The sequence below is a fragment of the Apis mellifera genome, linkage group LG6 (assembly GCF_003254395.2).
Source record: "Apis mellifera strain DH4 linkage group LG6, Amel_HAv3.1, whole genome shotgun sequence".
Taxonomy (NCBI): Eukaryota; Metazoa; Arthropoda; class Insecta; order Hymenoptera; family Apidae; genus Apis; species Apis mellifera.
Window position 1 is genome coordinate 3,142,826 of NC_037643.1, and position 17,146 is coordinate 3,159,971.

A 17,146-nucleotide genomic window follows, 5' to 3' on the forward strand; every position below is an offset into this window, starting at 1 on the left:
TTTTTTTTTTTTTTTTTTTTTTTACGCATTATACGTATTATCAAAATGATATTTTTATTTTGATTTTTAAAAAATTATGATTTATCATGTAATAGTTTTTTCGTAACTTCTGATTTTGTATTGATATATTTTGTCAATATGATTTCGTTTATTTCTATATAATATTTTTCTTGGTTTATAACTTGTCTGTCTATTCATCTATAAATAACGTTTTTTTAAAAAACTGTTCTTCTAAAAAAATATTATGCTAACATTAGATAGTTATAGACTTCTCTGGTTTATAACTATTTGAGATATATATATAGCTCGATAATGTAATTTATTTACTTGCTTAAATCTATTAAACAATCTAATTTTTTATATTTTTCATGCTATTAAAATTTATATTACGTACAAAATAAATTTTCAAAATTGAAAGAGATAATAAATATTTTCGTTCTTGTAATATTAAAGTATTTTAATGAATATTGTGTCAAATTAGTCGTTATCTTCAATGACAATTGGTTTCACCTTGGCTAATTTTCGAGTTGGCAACTTTCGAAAAGTACCAGTTAACTGACATATTTCAGTTAACGTGTTTTAAAATCCAACTCGATTTCCATGTTCGCGGAGTTAACGTGAGAATTAAGCTTAATGGTGGAGAATGGATGAGCGAACGGTTTTCGGATGGTTGCGCTTCCGGGTGAAAAGTGTGCCTCGAACGAGATTACTTGATTGCACGATGGAACGTTGATTGTTGGAACGGGATACAATTATGACAGCGAAGAGTTTGCAGTATATTAATTGTTTACAATTTTTGTTCGTGTTGATGACGAATATTTTAAGTAAAATTAGACAAATGCAAATGTAAACAAAATCTACGTGTAATATCTGTAAATGGAACTTCTGTTATTATTAATTTATTCATGTTTTATTTTACTTCATAATTTAACAGTGCCTTGAAAAAAGTAATTAATAATAAAAATAGTAAGAATATATAATATGGTAATAACTTAGAGGATAGTTTTTTTTACGTTTTCCACGAAAGTACGATAGAGCATTGATAAATAAAATTTTTATATTTATTTCTAGTTATGTTAGCATAATATTTTTTAGAAGAGCAGTTTTTTAAAAAAACGTTATTTATACATGAATTGACATTCAAGTAATCGAATATAAAATAATGAAAAAATAAGAAAAATTTAAACCAATCTGAAATAAAATATAAAAGGTATATTCTTTTTTTTTTTTTTTTTTTTTTTTTTAAGCATTCAAAAACTTTATAAGTCAAAAAATAAATATAACAAGAATATACTAAGCCGTAGAAGTTATATTTCTAAGTTTTTTTATTTTAATTGCATTTTGCTCAGGGAATATCGAACAATATCGAGCAACTCAAACTTTCAATCTCTAGAAATTCTAACTTTATTAATAACCAAGTTTCTTTTAATCTCTTATAATCCTTTTCTTCTTTTAACATTGAGAAATATCATTCCTATTTTATGAAAGAAATATTATCCAGAAAAGAGACACTGAAAATAGGAGGAAGACAAACAAATATTATATTTTTGTAGACTCAGTGATCACAGATTCGAGGATTTGAATTACACGATTAGAGAATTGCTTGCAATTCTGTAAATTTTAGAATTCAGCGGATTTACTTTCAATTTGAAATTTCGAGTGTTTGCAAACCAGCAGCAAAATCACGCAAACACTCGCAAAGGAAGTCCTTTCAATATTGAATGTTCCCGCATCTATGATGCTGGAGTCTGCTAGATAAGCTTCATTGATGAATCCGCTTACTTCGTCTAGTTTCTTTTCATTTTTTTTTTTTTTTTCTTATTAGAATTGTCAATCGATCTTAAGGATAGTACATTTGGAATCATAATCGAATAGACAGAGGTTGTTAATTTTGTGAAAAGATCCATTCTACATGAATATAATAATGGGCAGAGAATCAGCAAATCATGGATCTTTGGAAAATCTAAGGTTTATACTATTGCATGATGTTATTGAAACGTGTAAACAATAATAATTGAAAGATTAAAAAAGTTTATTATCTAATTTGTTAAATTATCGAATCTCATATACAAATGCATCCAGATAGTGAAAATATTAAAATTCATTTCAAAAATAGCAACTGCATTTATAATATTTTTTTAACTAAGTTAAACATTTGTTGAGAAATTTATTTTTAATTAGTAGCATTTTCTTTTGTTTTTTTTTTTCTTATTTGAAATATAATTAACATTATTGCGTTTCATTTGGTATTTAATGATAGGTTGCTATTATAAATAATATGAAATTATGTTTTTATAGTTACTTGCATTTTTATTTTATTTTATTTTATTTAAATTTTATGAGAATAAATCGGATAATTATATAATGAAAAATAGAGAATCACTGGTAAATTCAATGAAAAACTAAATTATACAATTTTATTTTCAAATTAATAATATAAATTATTTAAAAATATTAAACATAATTTAAAATTAAGAAGAAAATATTAATACTATGAAATATAAAAGATACACAAAAAAGTTATTGTTTAAAATATTTTTAAATTTCTCAAAATATTTTAAACATGCTTGTGATTTATATCACTATATACTTCTCTGCCCATCAAATATAATATTATAAAAAAATAATAATATTTTAGAAATGAACATAAAATTAAATAGAAAACAAATTATATTTATATATTAAAATATTATACACGTAAAATACGGTTTTATATTTAATGCAAAAAGTGTACTACGCTGCACCTATAAATATAAGCTTTGAAGATTGTTACACGAAAAGGATATTATTCGCATATTTTTTCTCGATGGAAAGATTTATGAACGTGAGAAAAAGTGCAAGTTGTTTTTCCATTTCTGTGGAACAGAAGCCTGTGCAACACACCTCTCTCACGAATGCGAAGAAAAATAAATCTTTCTGTAATATAGTGTACGCCGAGGGACATTAATTCTATACGCCTGTCTTCTTCTTTATCCAATCTCGTATGGCGGACACTCGCGTGTATACACCAGGATAGTTAGGTAACGCACATTTAAGGCCCCAGGATACAATGCCAATTTGAACGTTGTTGTACACCAATGGACCTCCGGAATCACCCTGTAATAAATTTTGAAATATACATAAAAATTGATATTAAAAAAAGGAATAAATGTATATTAGGAACACATATATATATAATGTGATAGATTTCATGTGCACATTCATAATGAGTATTAGAATGTTTATAAATATAATTTTAAAATTTTATATGAGAAATTAGAATTATTAATACAATCGGTGTTTAGACATATTGGATAAAAAGATAACTTTTTTAACTATTTTTTAACTATTTTATTAATTAAGTAGATATTCAATAGTATAGTAAACTATATAAAGTTTTACTTAGAATTATTAAATTAATTAATCTAGAATAAATTAATAAATAATAAAATTCGAAAAATTATCAATCTATATTAATTACAAAAAAATCTATATTTAATTATTTTACTTATAATAATTTCTTTTTAATTGTGTTAGAATAATCAATTCTATTCTTCCTTTATCAATAATTATTAATTATGATGTGCACATAATCTGTCACATAATAAAATAAATTATATTAACTTTTAGTTGATATAATTTCTAACGAGATATTTGATTAAAACATTCTTTTAAAATTCAAATCATGGAATATTAATAATCAATCATTTTCATTAATGTTAAATTAACATCAAAGATTAAAGAAAAATGGAAGCACATTTGACATTTTAATTCGAAAGAAAGAAACGATATCGTATAAAAGAACATTGAAACACATACTTTGCAAGTATCTTTTCCAGTCAAACTTCCCGCGCAGATCATATTTTCTGTCACCGTATTGATTCCACTGAAAATTGTCTTGCACACATTTTGGTCCACGATAGGCAACGTTAAGACTTGCAAAATGTCGGACATGCTGTTACTATTTACCTATAATACATAAGATAATCGACAATTATCTTCGATCGATCATTTCGTAAACGCGCATCGTTTATGAAACTCGTTCAATGCCGACGAGAACGAGTCGAGTGTTTGTCTCGACGAACGAACATTGTCGGCCGATCGGCAAACAAACCTTAATGTTTGCACGAATTCGCGTAGGTAATCAGTCTCGGCGAATGTCACCATTGAAGTATCAGAGCCAGTGTGTCAAACACGAGTTTATTCTGTACAACAGCTGTCAGAACGATGGATGCACGGGATGAAAATGGATGTCCGAAAAACTTACCGACAAATAGCCCCATCCTGTCACCACTGCATTTTTTCCAATCTCCACCGAGGTCGTGGACTGAGCCAGCGCGATCGGTTTCGTGGTCGGGCTTATTTTTATGGGGGTCGACAGCTGAGAGAAAATATTTGTGAGAAAATAATTACGATCCTCTCAGATTTTCTTTTTTAAATCGTATTTCGGATTTGTTTTAAATATAATACGAGAAATCGTGTTAGAAATTTTTAAGATCGATCATTATTTGATAAGGTTTAACACGAAATGCCTGGTCCATGAATTTAATTATAAAAATCCTCTGAAAAGTCGTGTACGATAAATTTAAAATAGTTCAATGCATTGAATTAAATTATTATATTCCAAGTTTGGAAAAATATAACGAGAATAATAATATAAAATTTGAGATTTAAAATAATTTTCAATATCTAAAGAATTTCGATCATAGATATAAGAACGTAGTAATCGTAATGACTGGAAATTTTTACAAAAATCAATAATATTTGATATTTGAAAGATTTTCACGTGTTAAGATAATTAAAAAAAGTAAAATAAAATAAGAAATTAGAATAGTTAAATAGTTACAGAGGATTTATCAATGACTTTTAATTTCAAAAATTATTATAAAAATTCGAAAACATAAAAGAAAACGTACCATTATCAAAGCGACGTCGTAATCAAACGTATAAATATTGTATTTCTCGTGCATAATTATATTTTTGATATTGTACTCGATGCCATTGTTGTTATAAATGCTGCCTGCACGAATTTTAAAGTTGACAGGGATCAATCTGAAAAACAATTTCCATCAATCGCTCGCACGATAATTAATAAATCTCTAATCTTGCTCGCGCTTTACGGTTTCATCAACTCGTATAACCACGTACCCGTAGATACAATGCGCTGCCGTTAGCAGCCAATTTTCGCTTATTATGGACCCTCCGCAATGATGCTTTCCCATATAATGAATAGACACCTATTACAGAGAAATGTTTGCCTCGCTCGTTATATTTCGACATTATACCGAAGGATTATACTCGCCGGGTTGGATTATACTCGAGGTGGTCGCGTGTTTGGCGACAAAGTCGCGTAAACCTGTGATTAATTCACCTGATACGGATACTCGATGATGGACGCGTTATGTCCTCCTATAATCCTGGGTTGGAGACAGTGCGTTATGTATAGGACCGTGGAGAGCAACAACAATACGCGCCACATGGCTTCCGATAGACTGTCTGGCGTTCGAACTCATCAGCAATCAAGTTCGTCGTGGAACTGATAAGATGACAGATTTGATATCGGTATTTAAAATAGTACACTGATTGCGTTGTCCAGGATGATTCGTGGAAGACCGCGAATCGTGACAAACTTTGGTCACGTTTTCCTTATCTTTTCTCTTGTTTCCTTTTCCCCGTTTTTGATTCAGAATTATTTTCTTATACTTTCTGAGTGTAGATCGATCTTGATAAAATCTCATCATCGATCACTTTCTATCTTTAAGTAGAGAGGAAAGAAAATATCGATAGATTTATGCATTCCATTTTCCATACGGAGATCTTGCGAATTGAAGGAAGAAAATCGAGATCTCTTAAGAGAAATGAAAGGTAGAAGTTGTAACAACGAGAGAAAAGTACAAAGTGAGAATTAATTAACGCTTGAGCAGTAACGAAAATAGATGTTGTCTTAATCATATGATACGATTAGGATAGTAAGTTACCTGGAGTTTTGGTAAGCGAGTTGAGATGTTCTCGAGTTAGATACGATCGTAATGCAATGTCTAAAATAAATTCAATAAATAACATTATAAATAGTAATGTCTATTAACATGTATTAACATCTCTCTTTACATTACTATTCTTTCGTTTTTAAAATTTAACTTCATTTATATAACGTGTTAGATTAAACAAGATTTAGAGAGATTTAAAGAAATTATATTAAGAGATTTAGATTGAAAAAAAAAACGCGATATATATAAAATATATAATTATATATATAATTATATTTATTGTTGAATAACGCATAAAGAAAAATTATAGTTGCAACAATTATAAAAGAATATAATAGTAAAAAATATAATACATGAAAATACATGTATTTTTTGGTATAGACAATCTCGGAGCTTTTTTAAAATTTTATAAAAAATATATAATATATTTTTATAATATATTTTGATAGTTGAATAATTTTAGATAATTTTTTTCTCGTTTGTTCATATCGTCTGTTATCTTTATCAATCTTTCTTCCTGTGTTTTATCTCAAAAATTTTAATTATTTCTTATCACTCTTTCATATTGTTACGATTTTAATCTTTCAATCTATTTCAATCTTCCTTCCTATATCTTATTTTTGATATATTTTATTTCAAAAATTCTTTAATGATTCATCATATCAATTAACGTAAAGTTAAAAATAAAAATGATCGTATCATTTATATTTTTAATATATATATCTTGTGTACGATTATTCTTTTTTTCTATTTTTATTTCTTTCGTTTTTAGCTTTTTAAAATTTATGTCAATATTGATATTAATTTTAAAAGTACACAATAATAAATATGTTTATTCGCGTTTTATTTTTCAATTCTAAATTAATTTTTGCTAAAAGCATGAAAAAAGAATTGATTTTTTTCAAAACATCTATAAAGAAACTGTCTTCACTAATCTATAGTAGATTAAATTATTAGATTATGAGTATTTATACAAAATTAAACCATGCAAAAATCTGTAGAACGCAAAATATTCAAAGTACAGTCATTTAATTACGACACTCGAGGAATAAATCAAATTTCTATTCGAGCTACATTTTATAAAAATTTGATTTTGTATAAAAACTCTATTCTCGTTACAACTTTCGTCAATCCAACCTTCATCGATCCACGAATATGATCCAGCTCGATCCATTTTCGCGATACTTCTTACATTGTTTTTAATTCGTCCTCGACTCGAACGGATTTCACGCTCGATTTCTAATCGTGAAACAAGCAACGCAAAAATAATATTTGATCCCCGGATCGGGCACCGATTTATCCACGCAACATTTCACCCCTACCCGTTAGGTAGACGCGACAGTTTCCGGCTCGCCCCCTTGCTCTCTATATAATTTTTACCACGACCAACCGCAATTTCGATTACTCCGCAGTAAATAAAAACCCCCTGCCCGGAAATAAAACAATTGAAACGACGACAAATGGTGTTCCATTTGTGGCTGGTAAAACGTATCATTTTTTTTTCTTTTTTTTTTTTTTTTTTTTTTTTCCTCGTCGTTTTCGCCTATTTTCCTACGTTGCTGGATCGTTGCTTGCGTGTACACGCGCGAACACATTCAAATCTTGTCACGTGTAATAAAGATTGGGGAGGAGAGGGATAAAAAGAGGAAAAGAAAAAAAGGGGAAGAAAGATAGATACGCAGAGGCGATTTATTCAATGAACGCAGTTTATGGACGCGAACGGTTTGGCACAGCGTGTATTATTATGTTTACCCGCCATATTTCTTGATCGGGGAGCTTTCGTGAATGTTGTGATAATGATTAAATAAGATCAATTAATTTAAATGGAAATTAAATAGAAGCATGGTAAGATCGATTTGATAATCTGACGATTAATTTTATATCGAATAATTTATAGAATTGTTCTTTCTCCAAATCTGTATAAATGTAACTTTTGAACTGATTTTTTCTAATTATGCATTATTGAAGGAGATAATTCGGGTCAGTTTGATTTTAATGTATATTTCGAAGTAGAGAACATTATTTTGAATAATTTTTTTCATTAAACAATGTCTTATAGTTTTCGGGATATTTATAAAAAGTAAAATAGTTCTTTCAGTCCTCAGCGAAAATAAAATATAAAATAATATTTGACGATGGAAGTTACAATGATAGTAATATCGATATCAATACCAATATCGATATCAATATTCGAGAAATTTCAAAGAATCCATGAAATATCCAATATATATGTATATATGTATCTTGTTATAAGTTGAGATTGATATATTTCAAGCACAAAATCTGTGAAGAGTGTTTTTAATCCAGTCCACTAGTTATACATTTTAAAATATTGATATGCTTCTAATAACAATAATTTTTTTTTCGGATATCTTCAAAGCTGTAAAAAAGAGAACTCTGATTAACTCGTAAGAAAAATTTTTTCCATTATCGAGATATCAAGATCAAGGTCGAAAATAAGAGATTAAAACTATCTCTTATGTAATAGATAATCATCGAATGTTTTCGAACTTTGACAATTTTTCTCTTATTAATTATCAAAGAAAAAATAAATAAATAGAAGAAAGATACATATATATATATATATATATATATATATATATATATATATATATATATATAAACAAAAAGAAGATAGAAATTGATGAATACATTTTATGCATGCGTATAATTTGGCGTGGAATATAGTTTTATGTATCGATTCAGCCCGAGGGTAATACGAAGTGGCGCGTACACCGGAACGCCCCTAGTTTCAGAATACAGACACGTGTTTCGAAACGTGGCGTAACGTACGCGAGAATTAATGCAACGCCAAACGACTCTCGTAAACGTAAAAGGCCAGGCGGTGGCGTTAAAATTATATGATGGCCGTACCCGGCCAAATATATGGGGAGGGAGGGAGGGAGGGTTAAGGCACATACACACGTGCCTATCTCAGGTGTATTATAAATGTGATGCATGCGGCTCGCAAAGGAAGTAACGTGTATTATTTATGACACGGGCGAACGAACGCAATGAAAATAAGGCAGCATTAGTACGGGCATGGGGATGAAAGTGAGGCCAAGGATAATTCCATAACGTGTAATCCGGCTGAAAATTACCATTTAAATTTCCATCCTGTGTCCGTTTCCCTCCCGCTGATAGGACGAGGGCTATCTTGATTAATCGTGCTGTAAAATCTTTGCACGTTTCGTGAACGACATCTCGTATTGTTCCAATTTTGTTTTTACACGCAGAATTTAGGTATAATTATCATCCCTCTCGACGTTTGGGGACGTGTTTCATCAGGAGTTAGTAAGAGTTAGTATTTCTGTAGAGTATTTCGTGAGATTTATCGGATATGTAAAGTCTAGCAGTCTGGAACTCGAAGATTGATTCGTGGCGAGCAGTTGATTCATGGGGGAATGAATTTCCTTGAATTATAGTATCGAATTATAGTTATATAGATTATTTTCAATGGATTTTATTTTGGATCGTCTTCGTTCGGTTAAGATTGATAGTGTTTGATATTTAATTAAGTCTAGGGTTGTTGATTTTGTTAAATAAATCAAATGTTCTAATATTATATTATTTGGTACGAGATTTCTTCATTTGGTATGGTGTAGTAATAAATACGGTATTTCTTGCGGAGAAAGAAATTCAATAGTTATTGTGTAATATGAATATTGAAAAAATTGAATATAGATCATGAATTTTTACAAATTTAATTAAAATTAACACAAATTATCTAAATTAATATTTTATTCAAAATTATACTCTGATTTTTAAAATTCAAAATTTTAGCTATTAAATTCCAAGAATACAATTGAATATTATGCAATTTTCTTGTAAAATTCTTTTTTTTTATATTCATAATATTGAAAAGAATTTAAGAATTAAAAAATTATAAATTAATTAAGATCAGAGATGAGAATAAATATATTGTTAATTCAAGAAGTCATTTGAACAATCAACATTCTTTTGTTTATCAAACGACGAACATTCCAAATGAATCGACAATTTAATTAAAATTCGTTTCACATTATTTAACTTGCGAAATAACGGTTTTCATAGAACGATGTTTCTCTTCGTGGATAAATACAACATCCCTCTTATACGCGAACTTCCTTCTCGGTTAATTCGTTGTAATCTCTTCCAAATTTCCAACTTCTAATACTTGGGTCTTTACGACGCATTGCACGGAGAGCTTAACACGAATACACACGCATGTGCGAAACACACGGGAGTTTCTTGAAAACGGCGTCAGAGTTTACAAATTTCCGGTTTATTATAATTCGCAGGATAGTTACACGTATATATAGACACGCTTTTGTGGAATCGAGAGTACTTTACCAGACTATGTGTACGAAATTCGTAGAACACATCTTTTCCTCGAGTGCAGAATAATTGAAAAAAGGAAATTTTTAAACAGTAGTTTTTTTTTTTAATCTTAATGAATCAGCGAAAGAGATACGAAGATAAAATATTTAAATAAAGAAAAAAGAATAGAAATTATACAAAAATGCGCGACACATTATTTTCGTTAACACTGTATTTATATTTATTTTCTTTTTTCATTTCAATTCGCAAAATTCACTTCGATATTCATTCGAATCGCTTAATTTTTACATAGAAGAGTCAACTTCAATATTACAAAAGGGAATCAAAAAGTGATTAATTTATGTTACAAAGAAATTTCAAAGAAAAGCGTTTATCGATCACGAAACGCGAAACGAATCAATGCACACCGTTGATGACAACGTTGCGCAATAGGATAATGCAACTCTCTTTATCGTTCGACCGTTTAATCAATTCATGACTCAGCCTCGTGACTACATCGCGATCGTTGATAAAAGGAGAGAGAAAGAAAAAAAGGAAGAGAAAGCTGGTCACATGTGTACGTCGTATCGAAGCGATACGATTATTGAAATTACGGTGAACGATAGACAGGGAGAGGGGAGGGCGACGTTTATCCAAATTTATGGCGGATTCACGGATTCTACGTCGGATTACGAATGCACATTTCGCAGAAATTCGAGCGTTTTCGCGTCCCACATTGAAATATTTTCAATCGAATTGGCCGGCCGGATGAATAGAAGGGGGGGACCCAGTTGGAATTAATAATGGTGAAATACACCAACGTGTTACGAAAATCGTTATGATAATTTTGTCTCATCGAGAGGGAACATCGATAAATCGTTGTTAAATTGCTGTTCGAGAGGGTTGGTTTCAATGGTGGCAATTACGTTAGGTTTTGTCTGCCATTTTTCTCAGTCGATTGTTTATAAAACTGATAAAACTCTCCATGTTTCATCTTCCACGAATATCAATAATGATTCATCGATAACACGATAAAAAAAAGATTCAACAATAAAGATCAGTTTAATAAGATTTTTTTTTATACTATGCAGTATATTATTATTTATTCTTTCTTTCAAATTAGATTCGCGAAGGGAGTTATAATTGTGATTCTTTTTATAGTTCCATATTTTTAGGGATTTTTATTTATTTATATTAGAAGAAGCTGTTCTTATAACCTAGATTTTTATATATATTATCAAGAATGCTGAGTAATCTTTAAGAGATTTTAATTTCGTTGCTTGCTGTTCACGTTAAAATGTTATTAATCATTAAAAATAGAATATTTTCCAAGCGAATATTTTAGTATTGGTTGGGATGAAATTTAAGGTTAAGCTGAATTAGATTAGTTTAGAAATTCGTGAAATAATAATATATACGTTTATATGCAATGATCATTGAGGATATATTTCAGTTTTCTATATCGTTTTTCATTTTTTCAATTGTAAATATGATAATATCTTTAAAATTAAGATATCTCTTTTCGTCGAGCAATCTTCAATATTCGAATTAATCCTTTCAATATTTTTTAAATTGAGAAGCAATAAGTTCTTTTTTTTTTTTTTTTTTTTAATCTACCAGAACTTAATATTAATTCATTTATTTCTATTTTCATTTTAATTAAAAGCCTGTATTAAAACAATCATCTTTGTTCTTATGTATTTATATATTTATGATCACAAGTAAAATTACTCATTATGGAATAAATTAAAATCGAATAAATTAATTGCAAATTATTAAATAACAAACGCGATATAAACCACAAAAGCATTAATCAGTTTAAAATATTTTCTTCGAACGTAATATTTCGTGTATATGAGACGTACATGAGAGATCGAAATTAAAGTAATAAAATAATAATTCGCTCGAAAATCGCTCCAAGCAAAATATTCCACGATTTCGGTTGCTGCATTCGCGAATAAACGAAAGATGGGATGAACGAACGATGAGTATAGATCGGACGATATTTTGAGAACTATTAAATAAATCGTGGACGTAGCGATTTCGTATCGATCCATCAATTACAATTGGAAAGGGTAGGAAACGGTTAATAAGAGCATCGAGAAACAATGAGCCAACGAATTAATTTATATTCGAGGACAAGTGGATATTCGAACGTGGATCAGCGACAAATTTCCAACTCGGGCCAGATATATGTTAATTTAATAATAAATATTCGCGTTATTTGATATTCGTTGACGCGAGAGGCACGAATTCATTCGTTCCAGTTCTGTCGTTGGCAGGCCGATGTTTGTCTCTTGTTAACGATTCGTTTTACGACATCGTGCGCACCGTGACGCGTAATTGAAATTACTTTTGGGGGATAATATCGTCCACTGGATAATTAATTCGATGCTTTCTGATAAAAAAAAGAGAGAAAGAGAGAAAAGGAGGAGGAGGAGAAGGACAGAGTTAGAGCAGAGGAGGATGAAATTACACAGGGCGTTACGTATTTATGGAGGCAGTGGATCGTGCATTAACTCGACATTTGCACAGGTCAATTAGCTCCACGATGAATAATCGTCGATGGTATAGGCGAAATGATTCTCTCAACGTGATATTGATATTAATATAACGATTCTCGGCACCATTGATAACATTCTCTCTTCGTTTGAACGAGTTTCATCGAAACTCGCGCGGCGAATGAAACAAGGTAGATGAAAATTTAAAACGGAGAGAAAGATCATCACACTTGTTTAATTCCTTTATTATTATTGTTTAATGTTTTTATTAATATTATTATAAATTATTCTTTCGTCAGATCGGAAGAAAGTTATCTTCTATCGCGTACAGTATCGCTCGAATATGTTTAATTTTATAATAAGAAGGATCATATATAGCTAATTCAGGGCTTAAAGGGTAATTAGATTAAGCGAATTATACGCGTTATTTCGTGTTTTGAATTTTATAAGCGGGTAAATTCTAAGGAAGCGTGTTCAATTTATGACTTTGTTGCGACATGCTGCCCACTTAATTGCTCTGCGACTTTATCTTAATATCTTGAGCCATTTTCCAACTGTGTACGGTACACACAGTTGAAAATATATTTATTACGAGAGACGATTTAGCCCTTAATGTCATAGCCTTAAAAGCATTAGCATCTTGCCGATAAGTGGAAGAGAGAAAGATAGTGGCAGTAATCCCGCCGACAAATTGTTTATGCAGAAATTACGTGTTTTGCGGGTTTATAAAGAACACCCGGTTCCCTCGATGACCTCAAATGTGGCCACGATGCGAGCATTGCTGTTCTTGGTGCTCTCCGCTTCGTCCATACTTTGCGCGGTTTCCCGCCACGGTTCAAGTAAGACCTTTGTTTTGCGATTAAATCTATTAAATATACATTTGTATCAGATGTGTACAAAATGTCTCGCCTTTTGATTTTGACGTGTTAATTCTCTCAATATTATTAGTTTGATAAACAGTTGAGGAGGAGATAGGATTAGGATGTTATTATTATTCTTCGTGAGAAAAAGATATATGTATTTAGAAATTATTATTATTCAGAAAATCAAAGTATAAAAATCAAATGAGACGTCTAGTTTAAAATAAAAAGATTGAAATTATTATAAATGTAGATGTGATTAGATTAACGCGTTTGACTATATTGAAACACGTGATTAAATAACAATCATTTAACATAAATTTCGCAAAGAAGAAAAAGCATATATACAATTAACAAAGATAAGAACGGAAAGTTAAAAAATATATTTGAAAATGTGTTAAAAGAAAGAAAAATAACGACTTTAAATCCTTCGCGGTACGCGTATAAAATTCATTTGATTCTAGAAACTAATTTTTCCGCGTTTAATTTTACCCAGAGAGAGAGAGGCAATTTTTTCTTTTTTTTTTTCGAAAACAGTTCATCCATTATTTTATTTCTCGAATTCTCCACTAAAAAAGAAGAAGAAAAAAAAACACTCTTCAACTCGTTATTCAAACTTATTGCTCCCGCGATCAATAAAATTAAGAGAGAGACGGAGAAAGTTAATTTCATTAACCGATCGATATCGTGAGGGAAGCGCATTAAACGATTCGCCTGATTTGAATGTCGCACAGCCGATTATCGAGAAAGAATCGTCTCGAAGTCAGCTAGATTTCCGGGACTCGTAAGACCCAGGATTATCGGAGGGGAAACGGCCGCCATAGAGGAATATCCATTTGTGGTTAGTATAACGTGCGATCGATCTTCACGCTCGATTTGACATTTAGAGAATCGTTGCCTCTCGTCCCAGGTTTCGTTGCAGAACAATGGAACGTTTTTCGGTCACCAAGTCGAGCATTTCTGCGGCGGTGCTATCGTCGGGGAAAAGTGGATAATAACATCGGCGCAGTGCGCCCTCAGGCAAGATTAATACATTCGTATCTGAACGCGATTTGTGTACGCGTCTCGATTGCGTATATCTTTTTTTTTTTCTCTCTCGTCTCTTTACAGCGTACAACAAGCGAAGCTGTTCCACGTGAGGGCGGGCACGTCGCGTTATTACGAGGGCGGTGACAATTACGGTGTCCAAAGTGTCGCGATTCATCCCGCCTTTAACGCAATTAATTACGACTACGACGTCGGCCTCGTTGAGGTAATACGTTCTCGCTTGTCTCGTTACCGTGCGTGTGTCTGTCCGCTTCAAGAGAGCATTTAGTGGCCTGTCGCAATTGTCGTGAGCTTCTCGAGACGATCGTTGAAAACACGCGCGCCGAAAGGTTTAATTAATAAACGGTGTAGTTACGCGTTTCTCGAGAAAAGTGTGTTTCGAGTGTCTAGCTTTTGGGTGCATTTGCAAAAAAGTATTTTTCTAATGAAGTTTTTTTTTTTTGGTAGATTTTAGATATACTTGAATCTAATTATAGCATGCAAATGATAAACGTAACGTAGAAATGCTTGGACGCAACTATGTTCCGTACAATGTGATACAAGTGAAATTTATATATTTGTTCGCTTTTATGTTCGTCAAATCCAATTTTTGTCGGATTTTTTTTCAACAAGAAAATATATATTTTGACGTATTCGTTCGTATTTGTCAATATTTCTTCATCGGGGATTTCTTATTTCATAATTCACTTTTTTCCATTATGAATTCTTAATAAGGCTAAATTTCTGTTAAATATTTCATTAATTATTGTCAAAGGGAAAAATACTATTTATTAATTGCTGATAAATTTGTGATAGTTAATTGTAATTCAATTTCATTCAAAAAATGATACTTGATATATCATTTAACAAGATTTTAAAAATTAAAATCGTAAAATTATTTCATGTTCACTTTAATTCTCTAATCTATCTTTTTAATTTTCTTCCACTACGATCAGAAATTGATCGATTTCGAATAAACCTTGATCTCGAACGGGAAAATCTTCAAACGATAAAAGCCTGCAATAAAAAAAATTGCATAACGCGCGAAATACTTCTTCCATCTCGCCTATAAATAAATCGATCGATTAGATTCACTATTTATTATTTGTCGTAACGTGTACGGTAATATTTCTTCTGACATCGGCCGCCGCAGCTCTCCGACAGGATAACGTACGACACCACGAAACAACCCATCAAATTGCCTAAAACGCATTCGATGATAGACGACGATTCCCTGGTTCTGGTTCTCGGCTGGGGTGCATCCAGGGTAAGAACTCACGCGAAGATATTTCGGGTGGAAGAGAGGCGGCTAGGTTTTCGATCGAGCATATTACACCAACACGATCGTTTGTCACAGTTATTGGGCCCAGTCTCGAACGAACTTTTATACACCACGATGCGGAAAATTAATAACCAGGATTGCGAGGAGGCAAGCGGTGGCGACTTAATAACAAACAGGATGTTTTGCGCCTTATCGGACACCGCTAGACCCTGCGTCGGGGATTCCGGATCTCCTCTTATTTTTCACGGCGCGTTATTCGGTGAAATTTTTTAATCATTCATTAAAATTTTACTTCTCTCGTTCGTTTATGTTGCATATACCGTGGTATAAAAATTTTAGGAATTATAATTATATAAAAATTTATCATTGATCACTTTGTCATTGGAAGATTCTAAATTTTTAATTTTGGGAATTAATGATCAAAAGTTTGAAGTTTTAATTAAAAGAGTTAGAATCAAGTTAGAATGTTATAGTTAAATTATTAATTATATATAGTGATTTTGCAAGCATTGAGTAGAAAAATTAGCAGAGAGCTCGATATGTTCGCGACAAATCATTGTTGAAAGTAAATAACAATCGTGTTTTATTTTGGTTGAATATTCAATCATGGATGATGTTGTAGGTATTACCTCTTGGAGTCGGTCTTGCGAATGGCAGTATCCAACCGTTTTCACGGCCATAGCGGAAGTGAAAGATTGGATCGCTAATGTAACCGGTACACTTTGATTCCTTATTTGAGGATTATCGAGCGACTTGGGATGCATTGTAAGGTTCTATATAATACTTGCTACATTACAATGCGTCTTCCTTTACAATATTCTCAAAGAACTTTGAGTTTCTATATATAGTTGTATGTTGAACAGTCTACGAACCGTCTTGAATCTTAAATATATGCTAAAATATTGGAGGAAATGTATATTAACTTTACGAGGGAAATAAATGTATTCTATTCGAGATATGTGATATAATCGTATAAAATGTGTAACTTGTCTCTTTGTTCTCCGTCTTCTTTCGCGAAGAGCTATAGGAAGTATAATTTGCAAGTAAAAATAAGAAGAGAAAGGAATATTGAAATTATTTGGAATTTCTTTATAAGGGTTTAATAAGAATACGTGATATAAAAATATATAATACGACAGATTAATTGCATTTATTTTATCCGTATCATTTGTATAATTAATTAATAAAATAATTTGTCAAAATTTCTAAAAA

General features: G+C 31.0%; 2 protein-coding genes across 2 annotated transcripts; one reads left to right on the forward strand and one right to left on the reverse strand.

Moving 5' to 3' along the window:
* Nucleotides 1-2,689: 2,689 nt before the first annotated feature.
* LOC724565 (trypsin-7) lies at nt 2,690-5,535 on the reverse strand. Its single transcript, XM_016912939.2, has 6 exons — nt 5,351-5,535; nt 5,128-5,216; nt 4,896-5,031; nt 4,247-4,360; nt 3,799-3,948; nt 2,690-3,096 (listed from the first exon to the last, which is right to left on the reverse strand). Exons 1-6 carry the CDS (start codon nt 5,456-5,458, stop codon nt 2,950-2,952), a joined length of 744 nt encoding a protein of 247 aa, XP_016768428.1. The 5' UTR covers nt 5,459-5,535; the 3' UTR covers nt 2,690-2,949.
* A 7,785-nt stretch (nt 5,536-13,320) lies between these two features.
* LOC100576637 (trypsin 5G1) lies at nt 13,321-16,907 on the forward strand. The gene is made up of 7 exons (XM_026441435.1): nt 13,321-13,605; nt 14,361-14,467; nt 14,537-14,646; nt 14,737-14,878; nt 15,806-15,919; nt 16,010-16,193; nt 16,557-16,907. The coding sequence occupies exons 1-7, from the start codon at nt 13,464-13,466 to the stop codon at nt 16,658-16,660; spliced, it is 903 nt and encodes a 300-aa protein (XP_026297220.1). The 5' UTR covers nt 13,321-13,463; the 3' UTR covers nt 16,661-16,907.
* Nucleotides 16,908-17,146: the final 239 nt, after the last annotated feature.

Excerpts from the sequence above, each read along its gene's own strand:
- LOC724565 (XM_016912939.2), bottom strand. The coding sequence starts at position 5,458 with ATGTGGCGCGTATTGTTGTTGCTCTCCACGGTCCTATACATAACGCAC. Across the intron at positions 5,217-5,350 it reads TCATCGAGTATCCGTATCAG|GTGTCTATTCATTATATGGG; the intron begins GTGAATTAATCA and ends TCTCTGTAATAG. Across the intron at positions 5,032-5,127 it reads GCAGCGCATTGTATCTACGG|ATTGATCCCTGTCAACTTTA; the intron begins GTACGTGGTTAT and ends ATTGTTTTTCAG.
- LOC100576637 (XM_026441435.1), top strand. The coding sequence starts at position 13,464 with ATGCAGAAATTACGTGTTTTGCGGGTTTATAAAGAACACCCGGTTCCC. Across the intron at positions 14,647-14,736 it reads TCGGCGCAGTGCGCCCTCAG|CGTACAACAAGCGAAGCTGT; the intron begins GCAAGATTAATA and ends GTCTCTTTACAG. Across the intron at positions 14,879-15,805 it reads ACGACGTCGGCCTCGTTGAG|CTCTCCGACAGGATAACGTA; the intron begins GTAATACGTTCT and ends CGGCCGCCGCAG.